This window comes from Epinephelus moara, chromosome 13 (genome assembly GCF_006386435.1).
Source record: "Epinephelus moara isolate mb chromosome 13, YSFRI_EMoa_1.0, whole genome shotgun sequence".
Classification (NCBI taxonomy): domain Eukaryota; kingdom Metazoa; phylum Chordata; class Actinopteri; order Perciformes; family Serranidae; genus Epinephelus; species Epinephelus moara.
Genome location: NC_065518.1, coordinates 7,311,227 through 7,326,063, shown reverse-complemented (window position 1 = coordinate 7,326,063; position 14,837 = coordinate 7,311,227). Strand labels below are relative to the sequence as shown.

General features: G+C 39.6%; 1 protein-coding gene across 4 annotated transcripts; it reads left to right on the top strand.

Moving 5' to 3' along the window:
* Positions 1-4,713: 4,713 nt before the first annotated feature.
* cd79b (CD79b molecule, immunoglobulin-associated beta) lies at positions 4,714-14,509 on the top strand. Of its 4 annotated transcripts, none has more exons than XR_007570959.1 (6): positions 4,714-4,861; positions 6,155-6,475; positions 6,556-6,695; positions 9,420-9,473; positions 11,714-12,779; positions 13,084-14,509. XR_007570959.1 is itself a non-coding variant. In XM_050060853.1 (5 exons), the coding sequence occupies exons 1-5, from the start codon at positions 4,810-4,812 to the stop codon at positions 11,801-11,803; spliced, it is 636 nt and encodes a 211-aa protein (XP_049916810.1). In that variant the 5' UTR covers positions 4,714-4,809; the 3' UTR covers positions 11,804-14,509. The 4 variants fall into 4 exon arrangements, 2 of the variants coding, with proteins under 2 accessions (XP_049916810.1, XP_049916809.1); XR_007570958.1 differs by having other exon boundaries at positions 13,028-14,509; XM_050060853.1 differs by having other exon boundaries at positions 6,577-6,695; positions 11,714-14,509.
* The last annotated feature ends 328 nt before the right edge of the window (positions 14,510-14,837 follow it).

Here is a 14,837-nt window from a genome sequence, read left to right as displayed (position 1 = left end):
TTGCCACCTACTAGGTCAACCATTCCCTGAAATCTAACTAAACGCTGTTGAAAATCTGGCAGGTGACAATTAACAGAAGTTGTCACAGCACATTGTAATCGCATCCAACTCATGTTTAAAAAGATCATATCACTCCTGTTCACCAGCAGCTTGACTGGCTTCCTCTTAAATATCGCATTGATTTCAAGATTCTGCCTCTCACCAAACAAGCCCCAAAACTCCTTCATATCTACACACCCCACCTTACCCACACGCTACTCGATCCTCCTCTGCAATCCAACTCACATCCCCATCTGCCTGCTTAACTGCCATGGGTTTAAGAGTCTTTAGCCGTTCAGGTTGAGCTATTGGAACAGCCATAAACGGCGCAAATCATGGGCATTTGTGCCTTGCCTCCAGTTTCCTGCCCTCCATCTGGGCAGTACACTGATGCATGATGTCATTTGCATCTATGGAGCAGCTTCAGACTTTATACTTGGTGACATCACAAGTTTGGCTTTTGGCACTCTGGATTTCAGAGAGATTTTTTCATGTTTGCTTACATTTCTGGGCCGTCTTGGACCATAGGAATAACATGTATGAATTTTGAAAATGGACGTAGTTTCTCTTTAAACATAACTGCTCATTTGGCTCGCTTGCTTGCTTGGTCGCTGTTTTTTGTGCTTGAGTGTTATCAGACAAAAAACTGCCTCTTACAAAAACTAAGGAGGTAGGGTGTTGGATTTATTTGCATATTCTTTGTGGTTGCACGCTATGCTCAGTACTTTGCCCAGTGCTGACTGAAGTTACTTAAGAGGGATGTGAGCTCCGTTGCTCTGCAAGTGTTTGTTGGTGCTTTCAGTTTTGGCTGTCTGGACGAGTTGTGCTGCTTTATTTTCGTCAGGATGCCTGAATGTCCGGCAAACACAAACACTTAAGGCTGCAACTAATAATTATTTTGTTTTGAATGTTGTTGATTCCGAAGCAACCCTCTTAAAGGTGACAAGACATTGTATTTCCATGCTTCTGTCCTTATAAACAAACATGTCAGATTAGATTGAAAAAATAAAATAATATTATAATAATAGTGTAACATCATCTGCAAAATGTTGGAGCATTAAAAGGTTTGGCTTTTTTTCTTGAAATACCAAAATGGCTGCCAATTAATTTCTGTCAATTGTCTGATTGATCAGTGGACTTGTAGTTGCAGTTCTAAAAGTCAGTAGTTTCCACCTCTGACATTTACGTTCGTAAAACATTTTGGGGCAGCTACCATGGCTTATAAAAAAAAAACAGTGACTGAAAATGAAAAAATGACAGGCCCTAAGCTTGACTGGTTTTCTGAGTCACCTCTCATTAAAATTAAGGGAGGTTCAGTATTTCCTGTCAGGGTTACATGTTGTTGAGGCAGCTGCTCGCACACTGTGTTAACTGACTAACCTCCATACAGAAGATAAAAACTGAGTGGGTGCTGTAAGATGCATGTTTGCTTTGGGAATTTGGGGGAATGTGACCAGTTTGGCTGACCTTAAAACGTCACTCTTGACTGCACATGATTAAAGTCTCTTTCACACAAAGTTCCCAATAACCTTTCAGGCACCACTTGTGATTTTCACTGTTCACACACACACTACATTCAGGAATTTTTCTGTCTCGCTTCCATCTTAAATTTTTAGCTATGCTGTAGCAGCTCTGCAGGGCTGATGCTTTGCAGGTATAATGTTTATCATAGTCACTACTTTAGTTTAGCGTGTTAGCATGCTAACATTTCCTCATACATCTGTTAGGAACCATGAACATCTGTACTATTTTTTTGCCAGACTATTCAGTACATGTTGAGATATTTCAACCAGGTCCTACTTCGAAGTCGTCGAAAACCAGCGCTTGGTCGGTGACTTCTGGTGTCAGACACTGACGGAAAAAGCAGTCCTGTCACTTCAGCATGATACGCGTCAGGGGAAAACGTGGCGAGACAACAACGTAAGTTAAGGGGGCAAAGGTCAGAGTATGGGTCAAACAACCATCGAATATCACCCTGTTCTTTTTTCCTAAACCCAACCACGTGTGTTTGTTGTTGAAGGAAAAAACGTAAATTTGCGGTGCTGTACCAACGTAGTGCGTTTATTTTGAAAGAGACTATACAAACTACATTCTCTGTGAAAATGGAAGTGTAATTTGAAAACAGACAATGCATGTAACAGGAAGAACTTGACACTGCATCCCAGAATGTCAACACACCCAGGGTACCTTGCACGACATATCTCAATAACACCAAACGGTGATATGTGACAAGGTCAAAGTGAGAATGTGTTGGATATTTTATAGAATTAGCAAAAAATAGGAAAAATTATCTGGGGACCATGAATGTCTAAACAAAATTCACTGCAATCATCCAATAGTTGTTGAGATATTTAAAGGACCAGTGTGTAGGATTTAGTGGCATATAGTGGTGAGGTTGCAGAACTCAAACTTGTCTTGGTGCTAAGCATGTAGAAGAACTATGGTGGTCAACACGAAAGTGCGAATGGCCCTGAGCCAGTGTTTGATTTGTCTGTTCTGGGCTACTGTAGAACAACATGGCAGACTTCTTGGAAGAGGACCGGCTACGTACATAGATATAAACAGCTCATTCTAAGGTAATAAAACACAAGGATTATTATCTAAAGGTAATTATATGCTATTGAAAGCATAGTTCAGAATTTTATACACCATTTCTGCCAAGAGATGCCCCTACGTCCTACACGCCAAAGTGTTGGATTGACAGACCGATTGGATGACACACAGACACTCTCAAGCTGCTGGCTGCTAGCATGGCTCAACACACGTTCACAAACAAAATGATAAAGTTATTAAGACAAGAAAATTCACTCTGAAGTATCCATCCATCCAACCATTTTCATCCGCTTATCCGGGGCCGGGTCGTGGGGGCAGCAGGCCAAGCAAAGCACCCCAGACATCCCTCTCCCCAGCAACACTTTCCAGCTCCTCCTGGGGGACCCCGAGGCGTAATCCCTCCAGCATGTTCTGGGTCTGCCTCGGGGCCTCCTACCAGTGGGACGTGCCCGGAACACCTCCAGTGGGAGGCGCCCCGGAGGATCCTGATCAGATGCCCAAGTCACCTCAACTGACCCCTTTTCGACACGAAGGAGCGGCTGCTCTACTCCAAGCTCCCTCCAGATGTCCGAGCTCCTCACCCTATCTCTAAGGCTGAGCCCAGACACCCCACGGAGGAAACTCATTTCCACCGCTTGTATCTGCAATCTCATTCTTTCGGTCACTACCCAGAGTTCATGACCATAGGTGAGGGTTGGGACGTAGATGGACCAGTAAACGAACTGTCCTTGCTTTTGTGTGTGCTCTGTGACTACCATACTAATTAAAATTGCATCCTTGTGCATCCATTAATTGATCCAAGAATAGAAGGTGTTGTCTTTGGCATTATTTTTCCTTTTCACATTGTTTTGTTCGACACCTCAAGATATAGTCTGTTCAATTTATGCTGTATCTCAATTGCCAGAAAAAATTGTATGAACATTGTAGCATTGTATGTTTCTGCAAACTACAGATATGTTATAGTTGCTTGTATTATGTAGGGGATATGTTGAAACTTCACATTTCAACAACGCTGTGGTTAGCGTGTGGTTAGATTTAGGCTGCTTATGGTCATGGATGGAATACTGAAAGGGCCTATCGGCACAGGCCCAGGGATCCAAGTGTCAGGAGGGTCCCCTCTGGCCTTCACTTGCAAAAAGTTAAATGTCAAATTAACACATACTGACCAGGAAGAGACTCAAAATGACCAAAAAGAGACATTAAATGCCACGAAGGGATTAAAAGGAACTGCCAAGAGACACAAAAACTACAAAACTGGGCAAAACAGCCACAAAGAGACAAAAATACGACTACAAGATGACCACAAAAAGAGACAATGATGCCCAATGAGTGAAAAGAGATGCAAAACCACCACAAAGTCTGGGTGTCTTTCTCCTGTGTAGGAGAGGTGGTGGACCCTTCACACATCTGTGCCCAGGGGTCCATTGTCTCATAATCCACCCATGTTTATGGTTAGGAAACAAAAAGCAGCGATGTCTCACTTTTCGGGCCTAAAAACCTGCTGGAAACACAACAATGGCTTGCCAAATCATGACCGGTTTCGTTGCTTGTTTGTCTCAAATAGTGGGCTGAAGCTTGGCAGGCATTTTGCCTTGGTGACACACCATCCACCATCCTCTTCAGCTCCTGATGACAAAGTCAACTCAAACACTATGTCATGTTAGAAACTTAAATATCCATTTTATTTTAAAGTCTCGTCAGACAGCTTGTATTACAACATTTAACATTTGAGAACGTTTGCTGCTTTTCTAAATGAAAAGAAAGGCACCACAAAAAAAAGTATTGATACTGAAACTGAGCTATTGATTTGGTATGAGTATCGAAAAATGTCAAACAAAACCAAGCCCTAGTTCTGTTAACAATTTGGTATCACATGAGTGTTTGTTGTTTTCCCGCAAATCGTCTCAAAAGCCTCCAGATGTATCTTTCACCCCGCAAATGTTCAGGTGAACAACACTGCGTCATTAGTCCCTAAAAATGGCACACAACGTGAATGAAACAGGAATTTAATGTTAAAAGTGTGGGCTGTTCAGAGTTATTTTGGTTTCAACGTTACAGTGCTTTTCCCCTTATTTGCCTGTGTGGTGACAGACAGCACACTCACTGGTGCAGACACTTCTTCTCTGGTTCACAACACCTTCATGCCTGCAGAGAGACGTAGACGAACGTTTGGACGACAGCATTTGAAATAGCTTTTTTCTTCTTCTGCATGTCATCATGCGCTGGTTACTGGCTGGATGCTGTGGACTCGCTTTGATCAGTATCTCAGGTAAATATAAACTCTTAATGCAATATGATCAATTTGATAAGTGACTGAAAAATGAGAATGATGCAAAAAACAACAACAGTCTTGGTGTTTATATTAACATTTGTGAAACGCTGAATGTTAGTGCAGCACTTAAATTAACCTAATTGTTTGGTAATGCTTTTCGTAGTTATTTAATAGTACTTTTTATGACTGTTTAACCACGGATACAATGCATACAAGTGTTTTGCATGTTATTTTTGACTCCACAGTACCAATACTTCCTGGCCATCTGGCGGGAAAGAGGAAGTTGTCCTCTGAGACAAAGACTTATTATTTTAATATACTGCATATATGAGAAAGATAATGGAGTAAACATTAAAAACAAACCATCACATACAGACTTAAATAGACTTAAACAACAAAATCACCACAACTTTAATGTGTACAGTGATGCAGCTTTAGGTTGGATTAATCAATGCATTAAAGAGTTAGAATACATACCTTGTGAATACTGTTTTTTACACTGTTCTATGTAAAGCATCTTTGACTTTGTTATTACCAGAGATGGGGGACTCGAGTCACATGACTTGACTCGAGTCAGACTCGAGTCGCAAATATGATGACTTGAGACTTGCTTGACTAACGTTGATAAAAGACTCGACTTGACTTTGACTTTGTATTCATGACTTGAGACTTGACTTTGACTTGAGACAGATGACTCGAAAGGACTTGGCTTTAATTCAATATTAAAGGCACGCTAAGTGTATATCAATATCTCCATACTGCTCGTCCGTAGTGATCCAAGTGTCCTGAAGCCCCGACATAAAAAGTTGTTTGGAAAAACGTCATTTGAACTCTGTTTTTACCCTCACTGTAGCCTGTAGCTCTGACTGCCTGTCTGTGCACCGCATTCACGTGTGGGCGCTTGCGCGAGACCGTGAGACATGGGCACCGCGTTCATGTGTGTGTGCTTGCTTTCGCTGGTCTCGCGCTGGCTGGTTGGTGCAGCCTGAACCCAAATGTTGTTGCCATTTGCGGAGCCAGGGCTGCCTACAGAGGCCGGACTTTTTCACAGCATATTCAGAGGACATGTAGCTAGCGGATCGTGAGGAGATGTTTGCTGTATGTGACATATGACTTGACTTGTGACTTGCTTGACCTGAGCAATGACTCAACTTAAATTGCTTGACTTATAGCAGGGACTTGACTTGTTTGATTCTCACCACAACTAACTTGGGACTTGCTTGAGACTTGAACCTACACTGCTGCTGTAACTGTGTCACAATGTCCCTCAACCTTCTTTTGTCTGCTCAGTGGCCTCAGACTCTGCGGAAATTATCATCCAGAAGCCCCGGTTCTATGGTGTGCCAGTCGGACGCAACTTGGGCATTTACTGTGTGTACACCTTTGGGATTGCTCAGTCAGTCAGCGTAGAGTGGTACAAGGCTGATAAGTATGACGAGCTTGAAAAAAAAAACAAGTTAACGGCAGAAAACAATAAGATTCGCTATACTAACACCAGTGTGAATCAAATGGCCATCCTCCAACTCCATAAGGTGAACATAAAGGACAGCGGAGTGTACTTCTGCAAGATGAACAATAAATGGGGACCTGGGACTGCGGTTCAAGTTGCCAGTAAGTGGCTGGGACAACAAATATCTCGTGCAGACACACAGACACATTATGCAAAGATGATTTACAGAGGTCTGTTTCAGGTCACACCTTTCCTCTCACAGGACCCCTTAATGAGAAAGAGGCTCTGCACAGGACCAGGATGAAGGATGGGCTCATCATTCTCCAGGGCCTGGTGTTGGCTGTGTGTGTTGCTGCTCTACTGCTACGCAAACAACGTTTGGTGAGGAACAAGGCCACCAAAATAAATCTGTGATCACCAGAGTGCACTGCTGAGTTTAGCTGAATTAGATGGAATAGATGAGACATACTTTTGATGGAACTTAAGCTCTTTAGAATAAAACAGATATCCAACACTTTAAACATGTTTCCAGGTCACAGCCAAAACAAAGGCCTACCTGCAGCTAATCCAACTAATGATTATGTTCATACATTTGTTGATAAAGATTAGCTTTTAATCATAAACAAGTTCCTAAAGGCCAAAGTGACGTCTTAACATTGCTTGTTTTGTTTCACCAACAGTCCAAAAGGCCAAAACATTCAATTTACAGTTTCATAAAATGAAGAAAAGCAACAAGTCCTCTGGTTTGAGAAAACAGTAACGAAGCAATTTCTGGAAAACTGTGAGGAGCATTTTTCACAATTTTTCACAGTTTATAGACACAACAAATAATCAATTAATCGTGAACAACTGGCAGATGAATATATAATTAAAATAATCATTAGTTGCAGCCTTAATCAGATATCCAAATTGTTGTCAGTCCGTTTTCTGCGGATCAACAAATTTTTTCAACAACTGTAGGATATTTAAAGTTGTTTTTCGTTTGTGTGTCCTACTGCACAAAACAACAATGTTGTCAATAAATATCAGGACATGTCATTTTTAAAATCAACACCTTTTGCGACCCAGTCCTCCAGGGGGGTCTGGGGGGAATTCCAACCATTTTCTAACATTTTTAAACAAATATCTTTGATCAGGGGTTTTCAAAGTTTTGATGACTGAGTGCCATGTTAGAGAGCCAGCGTGTGATTTAGGGCCGTACAGGAAAATGTCATACACTATAGGTGTGTCTCAAATCACATACTTCCGTTAGTACACTTCCATGTAGTATACTATGTGCACTATGTACTCATTGGCGTAGTGCGCGAATCTCGACAGGGTAGTGTTGTCTCAAACCAAACACAGCCGTTGTGCACTCACCAGAAATGATTACCGCAAATTAGCTAGTTAGCAAACTAGCATTAGCATTTGCGTTATCGTTCGCGGTACCAAATCATTACAGACTGCTAAATTAACCCAATAAACATACTGCTGGCATATACCTGACAACATCTTGAGGGCGCGAAGCGTCCATAGTTCCACACTCAACTTCTTGACCGTTTTGAGTGCACCATCCGGGTACTCATAGTGCACTGCATTTTTCCATACTTCTCAGTGTGAACGCACTTATGCACTCAAAATATTAAGTGTAAGTACAGAAGTACGCGATTTGAGACACAGCATAAGACTTTTTTATAACTTAATGGTAAATGGACTGCACTTGTACTGTATAGCGCTTCTCTGGTCTGCCGACCACTCAAAACTCTGTGTACACTACATGTCACATTCACCCATTCACATGCACATTCACACACTGGTGGCCGAGGCTACCATACAAGGTGCCACACGCTACTCAGTAACCGTTTACATGCTCACACACAATCAGGAGCAATCTGGGGCTCAGTATCTTGCCCCAGGATACTTCAAAATGTGGGCCTGAGGGGGTGTTGGTGGCTTAGTGGGTAGAGCAGGCACCCCATGTACAAGGCTGTTGCCGCAGCAGCCTGGGTTCAAATCCAGCCTGTGTCCCTTTGCTGCATGTCATCCCCCTCTCTCTCTCTCTCTCTCCGCCCTTCATGCTTACCTGTCCATTAAAGGCAAAATGCCCCAAAAAAAATCTTTAAAAAAAAAAACCAAAAACGTGGGCCAAAGGAGCTGGGGATCAAACCACCGATCTTCCAATAGGTGGAAGACCCACTCTACCTCTGAGCCACAACCGCCTCCTACTTACCCCATTATGATTTTTTTTTTTGACATACTATATTATGACTTTATTATGAACTTTTTATGACATTTGTTTTTACACTTAGTCACTGGCCTCATATGAGCGGAGAAAATATCCACTAGCTGCTAGGCTAATTTATACAATGTAAAATGCCATAGGCTTGTGCTAATAACGTTAGCATGTTGTATTTGTGGGGAAAATGTGTCCAGATAAAGACAAGTGTTTGTCTGTGAATGCTGCGAGTTATAGTGAAGCTGATTTGTGTACTTGTGTTTGAAATTGTCTCTATTAAGCCATGTTTAATGTGTGTTTAATGTGTGTTCAACTAAACTTCACAGCACTTCACAGAAACCCCACCGCACAATGTATAAAGCTGCCTTTAATTTGCATCAGTGTTGATAAGCTAACAGAGCTGCTCAAGCTGAAAGATAACACTTACCCAAGTTAGTTCCATGTATGAACTTCTGAAAGCCCTTTTTTTTTTACTAGACCCTGTGAAGGAAGCGCTCCAGTGCAGCTTCTACCAACAGCTCTTCAACAGTTTGCTTAAATGTCACTACAATTGCTACTGTAGCCTACTTCGATGCACTTTCTTGTCCTTTCTCTAATTTTAAAAGGGTGTATCATTTTCTTTTTACAGTTATCATCATGTGAGTATATGATGCAAGGGTATGCCAGTGTAACAGGTGTTATTAAAATAATTAAAATTAAAATAGTGTAGCCATTGTTATCAATAGGTCTTGTCCTCTTGAACATGAACATCACACTTCAAGTCAGCCAGTCAGTTTATCATTGTTCGCTTTTAGTGTATTGTACAGTATACAGTGTATTTATCAGTAGTTGGTACTAACTCTGTAACTGCTTTAACTTTTCTCCTTTTCATTTCTCCTTTTTATGAACAGTGGGAAAAGAGAGACAGCATATATGAGGAGCCTGAAACTGATCACATCTACGAGGTTTGTTAAAGTGTCTTCTTTTTTCTTACAGTAATATTAATCAATATACCACAGATAGTGGTAGAAGTAATATTCAGATGCTTTACTTAAGTAAAAGTGCTAATACCACACTGTGGACACGTTACAAGTGAAAGTACTGCATTTAAAACTTCACTTAAGTAAAAGCACTATTATTATTACTATTATATATGATGCTTCTGGATTAATATCACTATTGCATTAATGTGTATGTTGTACTATTAGATGTAGATGTTTAAGGTTGAGCTCATTTTAACTCCTTTATGTGCTGTTGGGTAGTTTAATCTACAGCAATGCATCAGATTCTATAAGATCATCGCGCTGTCTGTTCTGTTTGAGAACCACATATGTCTAAAAAGTCAACTTTTTATCAAACACTTGGATCTTCAGTCTAGATTTAAACATGTCTACACAAGGGGAGCTCTTAATTGAAAAGGTAAAGCTGTTCCAAAGCTTTCGTGAGGCAACTGGTCTGAGTATCTGAGAGGGCAGAGGAGCTCAGCACCCTGTTTTCATCTTTTTATTTTTTTCATTTTTATCACAGACGTTCACAATTAACACATCTGGAGATACATGGTTTTCACTGGACAGGAAGGGGATGGACATTTGTAATCTAGGGGTGTCTACGGGTCCTTAAAAAGTCTTAAAGTGTTGTAAATGTTACAACAATAAGGCCTTAAAAGTCATTGAATAGTCTTCAGTTTGAATTTGTGAGGTCTGCTACAGACATTTAATCTAATGTCATTTATCCAATTTTAAATTTATTTCTGTGAAAATGAGTAAAGCCTTCCTATGTTAAAGTCCACATTTATAATGTTACAAATCTTTAAAAAACAAACAAAAAGAACTATAATACTGCCATGTTGCCTCATACTTGCACTTACCTGTTGGAAAAATGTAGATTAACTTAACTCACTCTAATCACCATATTCCCACATAAAACTTACCTCTGTATAAGATCACATATAAGCTACTTGCCTGTAATGGTAACCTGCGATGCTTAATGAAGTAAAACCTGATTTATCCAAAAATATGTCCTAAATTTAGTTAAAAGGCGTCTTGAACGGGTCTTAAAAAGCATTAACTTTAACTGTCTGATACCTGTAGACAGCCTGAATCTGCAAAGTGATTAAAGCTGTGAGACAAATGTGGAGTAGAAGTATAAAGTAATAATTAACAAAAAAAAGTGCCTTAAATTTGTACTCGAGTACAGTACTTGAGTAAATACTTAGTGCTTCGTCACATTCCACCACTGTAAAAGATGAGGTACTTTTTGTTTTAAGTGGTTGTTGTATTTGTGAAGACACAGCTGTGTTTTTACACATGCAACAAACACCAGGAGACACACAGTCGCCTCGCATCGCTAAGCTCATAACCACAATTTTATCTTGTTCTGTCAGTGCAGCTCTCAGTTTTTTTTTTTCATTTATGAATATGAACACAGCTTATGCTCTTTGGAGGAACCACAAGTTTGCTGAACTTTTGTTTGCTTTTTTTAAATTGAATTTATTTTTTAGCCTATTTTTTTATATGAAAGGAACAATGCAGTTTAACACATTTCAGAGCAGAGTTTAGAGCTGATGCTAATTTTCATCTCTTGTCCCTAGTTGGGCTTTTACATGTAGATCTAAGATGTTATTAAAAATATACAGTTTAAAACATCATGCAACCACTATACACTAAGAATAATGTCACCATAACTTTGGAAAACAGCATTTGTGGGGTGGACATAGATTTTAATTGCTTTAAATCTGTAAAAACCATAGAAGAAGAATTTTTATGTAGCATCTTTCATATAAAAATTGCTGCTCAGAGTGCTTTACATTACCGTACAAGGAAGAAAAACAAAACAAGAGAAAGGGCATAGCCTAAATGCATTACCTGTACTGTAAAAAAATATAATTCAAAGTATCTAGAATAAAGAAAGAAAATATCTGATGTGTTTTTTTAAATGACAAAATGCTACATTACTGGAAAGTTGGAGCCAAATAAAATGGGTTTATTGTACTTAGGTATGATAATTAGTTAATTGTGAGCACAGCCTCTTTGTAGGCCATTTTGAAACTGCATTTTTCAAGTGATATAAGAGTCAGGAGTGTCATTACAAATTATATGAAAGATATTTAAATATCAGTTGCTCTGCTGTGACATTTAGCAGCTGCATATCTTTGTCTTCTGCCTGAATCACTGACTATGCAAAAAAACTTATTTCCATCTTTCAGGGTTTGGCGATTGAGACGTGTGGAGGAGGTCTGTATGAGGAACTCTCTGTGTACGCCGAGGCTGAAGTAGCTGAGGCCCCGTGGGAGTAAGACAGCCACACACGAGGTCTTGGTTTTAAAAGTACATATCATGTGTTGTTAGGAGTCCTCAGTGGGCCCTGCTCAGATGTGGAGATGTCTCATTTTCCTCTAGTACAGTGTTTGTTTATAAATGTGCAACATGTTACTTCTAAAATGCTTGCTACATACGCAGCCCGTTCTCCAGAATAAAATGTTGACATTGTGCATCTCTGAAAACCATGTATATGTTACACTGCCACATTTAATACACATTAGATTAATATCTCTTAAGTGATGTGGTCCAGATTGTGTCTATATGAGATAAGTGTCTCATCTGGAGGAGGAGGGGATGGCGGATGGCATGAGGCCTCCATGAGACACCTCAGTGAGAAGGCTGTTCGAGACCAACAAACAACAAAACTCATTTTTTTTTACAACACATTGGGACATTTCCAGCTGTGTTTGTTGCACCAAAATTGATTAATTTTATCATTACATCTTGACATGACCAGCTGTCTTTGTCGTTTCCAGACGTTTGTTGCACCAAAACCAGGTATTTTTATTCATGCATTGGGACATTTTCATGCATGTTTGATGCACCAAAACCAGGTAATTTTAATGAGATGTTTGATATAAAGAAAACGAACTATTTTTAACGGAAGGCAGAACATTTCTAGCCATGTTTGTTGCACCAAAACCGGGTCTTTTTAACAAGACGTTGGGACATTTCCAGCCATGTTTGTTGCACCAAAAGTTGGTATTTTTATTGGTGCGTCATGACATTTTCAGCCATGTTTGATGCACCGACACCGGCTTTTTTTTAAACATGTTTTTCTAACATATTTTACTAAGACATTGTGACATTTCCAGCCATGTTTGTTGCACCAAAACCGGGTCTTTTTAATTTGAAGTCAGGACATTTCTAGCCATGTTTGTTGTACTAAAACCGGGTCTTTTTAATTTGAAGTCAGGACATTTCTAGCCATGTTTGTTGCACCAAAACCGGGTCTTTTTAATTTGAAATCAGGACATTTCTAGCCATGTTTGTTGCACTAAAACCGGGTCTTTTTAACAAGACATCGGGACATTTTCAGCTGCGTTTGATGCACCAACACTGGCTTTTTTTTAACATGTTTTTTTAACATGTTTTACCAAGATGTTGTGACATTTCCAGCCATGTTTGTTGCACCATTGCCAAGTATTTTTAATTTGAAGTCAGGACATTTCCAGCCATGTTTGTTGCACCAAAACCAGGTCTTTTTAATTTGAAGTCAGGACATTTCCAGCCATGTTTGTTGCACCAAAACCAGGTCTTTTTAATTTGAAGTCAGGACATTTCTAGCCATGTTTGTTGCACTAAAACCAGGTCTTTTTAACAAGACATCGGGACATTTTCAGCTGTGTTTGATGCACCAACACCGGCTTTTTTTTAACATGTTGGAACATTTTCACCCATGGTATTTTTAACAACACGTCGAGGCATTTCCATTCATGTTTGTTGCCCTATAACCAGGTATTTTTTAAGACACGCTGGGACATTTCAGCTGCGTTTGTTGCCCCAACATTGAGTAATTTGTACATCACATCTTGACATTTTCAGCTGTGGTTGTTTCGCCAAATCGGGGTATTTTTACCAAGATGTTGTGACATTTCCAGCCATGTTTGTTGCACCATTGCCAGGTATTTTTAATTTGAAGTCGGGACATTTCCAGCAGTGTTTGTCGCATGGTATTTTTGACGACACGTTGGGACATTTTCAGCTGCGTTTGTTCCAACAATGGGTATTTCTACGAGGCGTCAGGACATTGCCAGCCATGTTTGTTGCACCAAAGCTTCACATTTTTAATGAGATTTTGGGATATTTTCAGCCATATTGTTTACCAACAATACCTGGTATATTTAATGATACGTCAAGGCATTTCCAGTCATGCTTGTCGCACCATAACCAGGTATTTTAAACGGTACGTCGGGACATTTCCAGCTGTGTTTGTTGTACCAAAATTGAATAATTTCAACATCACATCTTGACATTTTCAGCTGTGGTTGTTCACCAAAACCGCAAATTTTTAATAAGATTTTGGGATATTTTCACCCATATTTTTTAGTAACAATGCCAGGTATTTTTAACGATATATCCAGACATTTCGAGCTATGTTTGTGCACCAGAACTAGGTATTTTTAACGACACCTAGTGATACATCCAACTGTCACAACACCAGGTATTTTGAGCCTAAACATTGTCCTCTTCTTACCCGTACCAAGTGGATTTTGTGCTTAAACCTAGCAACACATTAACCACATGGTTGAAACATACAGTTTTAACATATGTAACGTAGGCTTAAAAAGTAACGTATCCTTGGTTGCAGAGATGGTTCATGCCAACATTTCTTCTGGCGACAGGGTTGATACGCGGCTGTTGATTTTATGCTATTTAGTAACACTGGAGTGAATTAATCAGATGTGATTTGAAGTCCACTGAAGTGTAAAGGAACCGTTCTACAGTTCAGACTCGACAGCTGAGATTTCAGCTGACATTTTTGGTGCTTCAAGAGAATTTTTTAATATAAAAAGTGTTGTGTATGATTTCATAATGACTTCTCTGAGTTTGATGTCTGTTTTATCTTAATGTGGTATCTGATATCTGTGTGTGCATCAGAAGCAGTGTTTGATCCTGTTTGATTATATTAAATATGTGTGTCTTTTTTATGTATCAGGAATAAAAACAAACACATTTCCTTTTGCTGGTGAAAGTATTTTTTATTGTTTTTTTTTTTTAAGGTAAAAATTACATAGATTAATACATAAATAAATAAGTAGAAAATAAGAAGTTGATCAACTATGTATTAATTTATAAAGATACTGGTTGTGCAGAATATCAACCGATCAATAAATACGTGAGCAAACAGCTCAGTATATATATCTCAAGGCAATTGAATCGAACGCAACTGGACTTAGTTTTGTCTTAGAAGACGTTTCACCTCTTATCCAAGAGGCTTCATCAGTTCATGCTTGTCTGACTAGGCTGGAACTAGTCTGACAACCTGGTGTTGAAAAACCCAGGTAT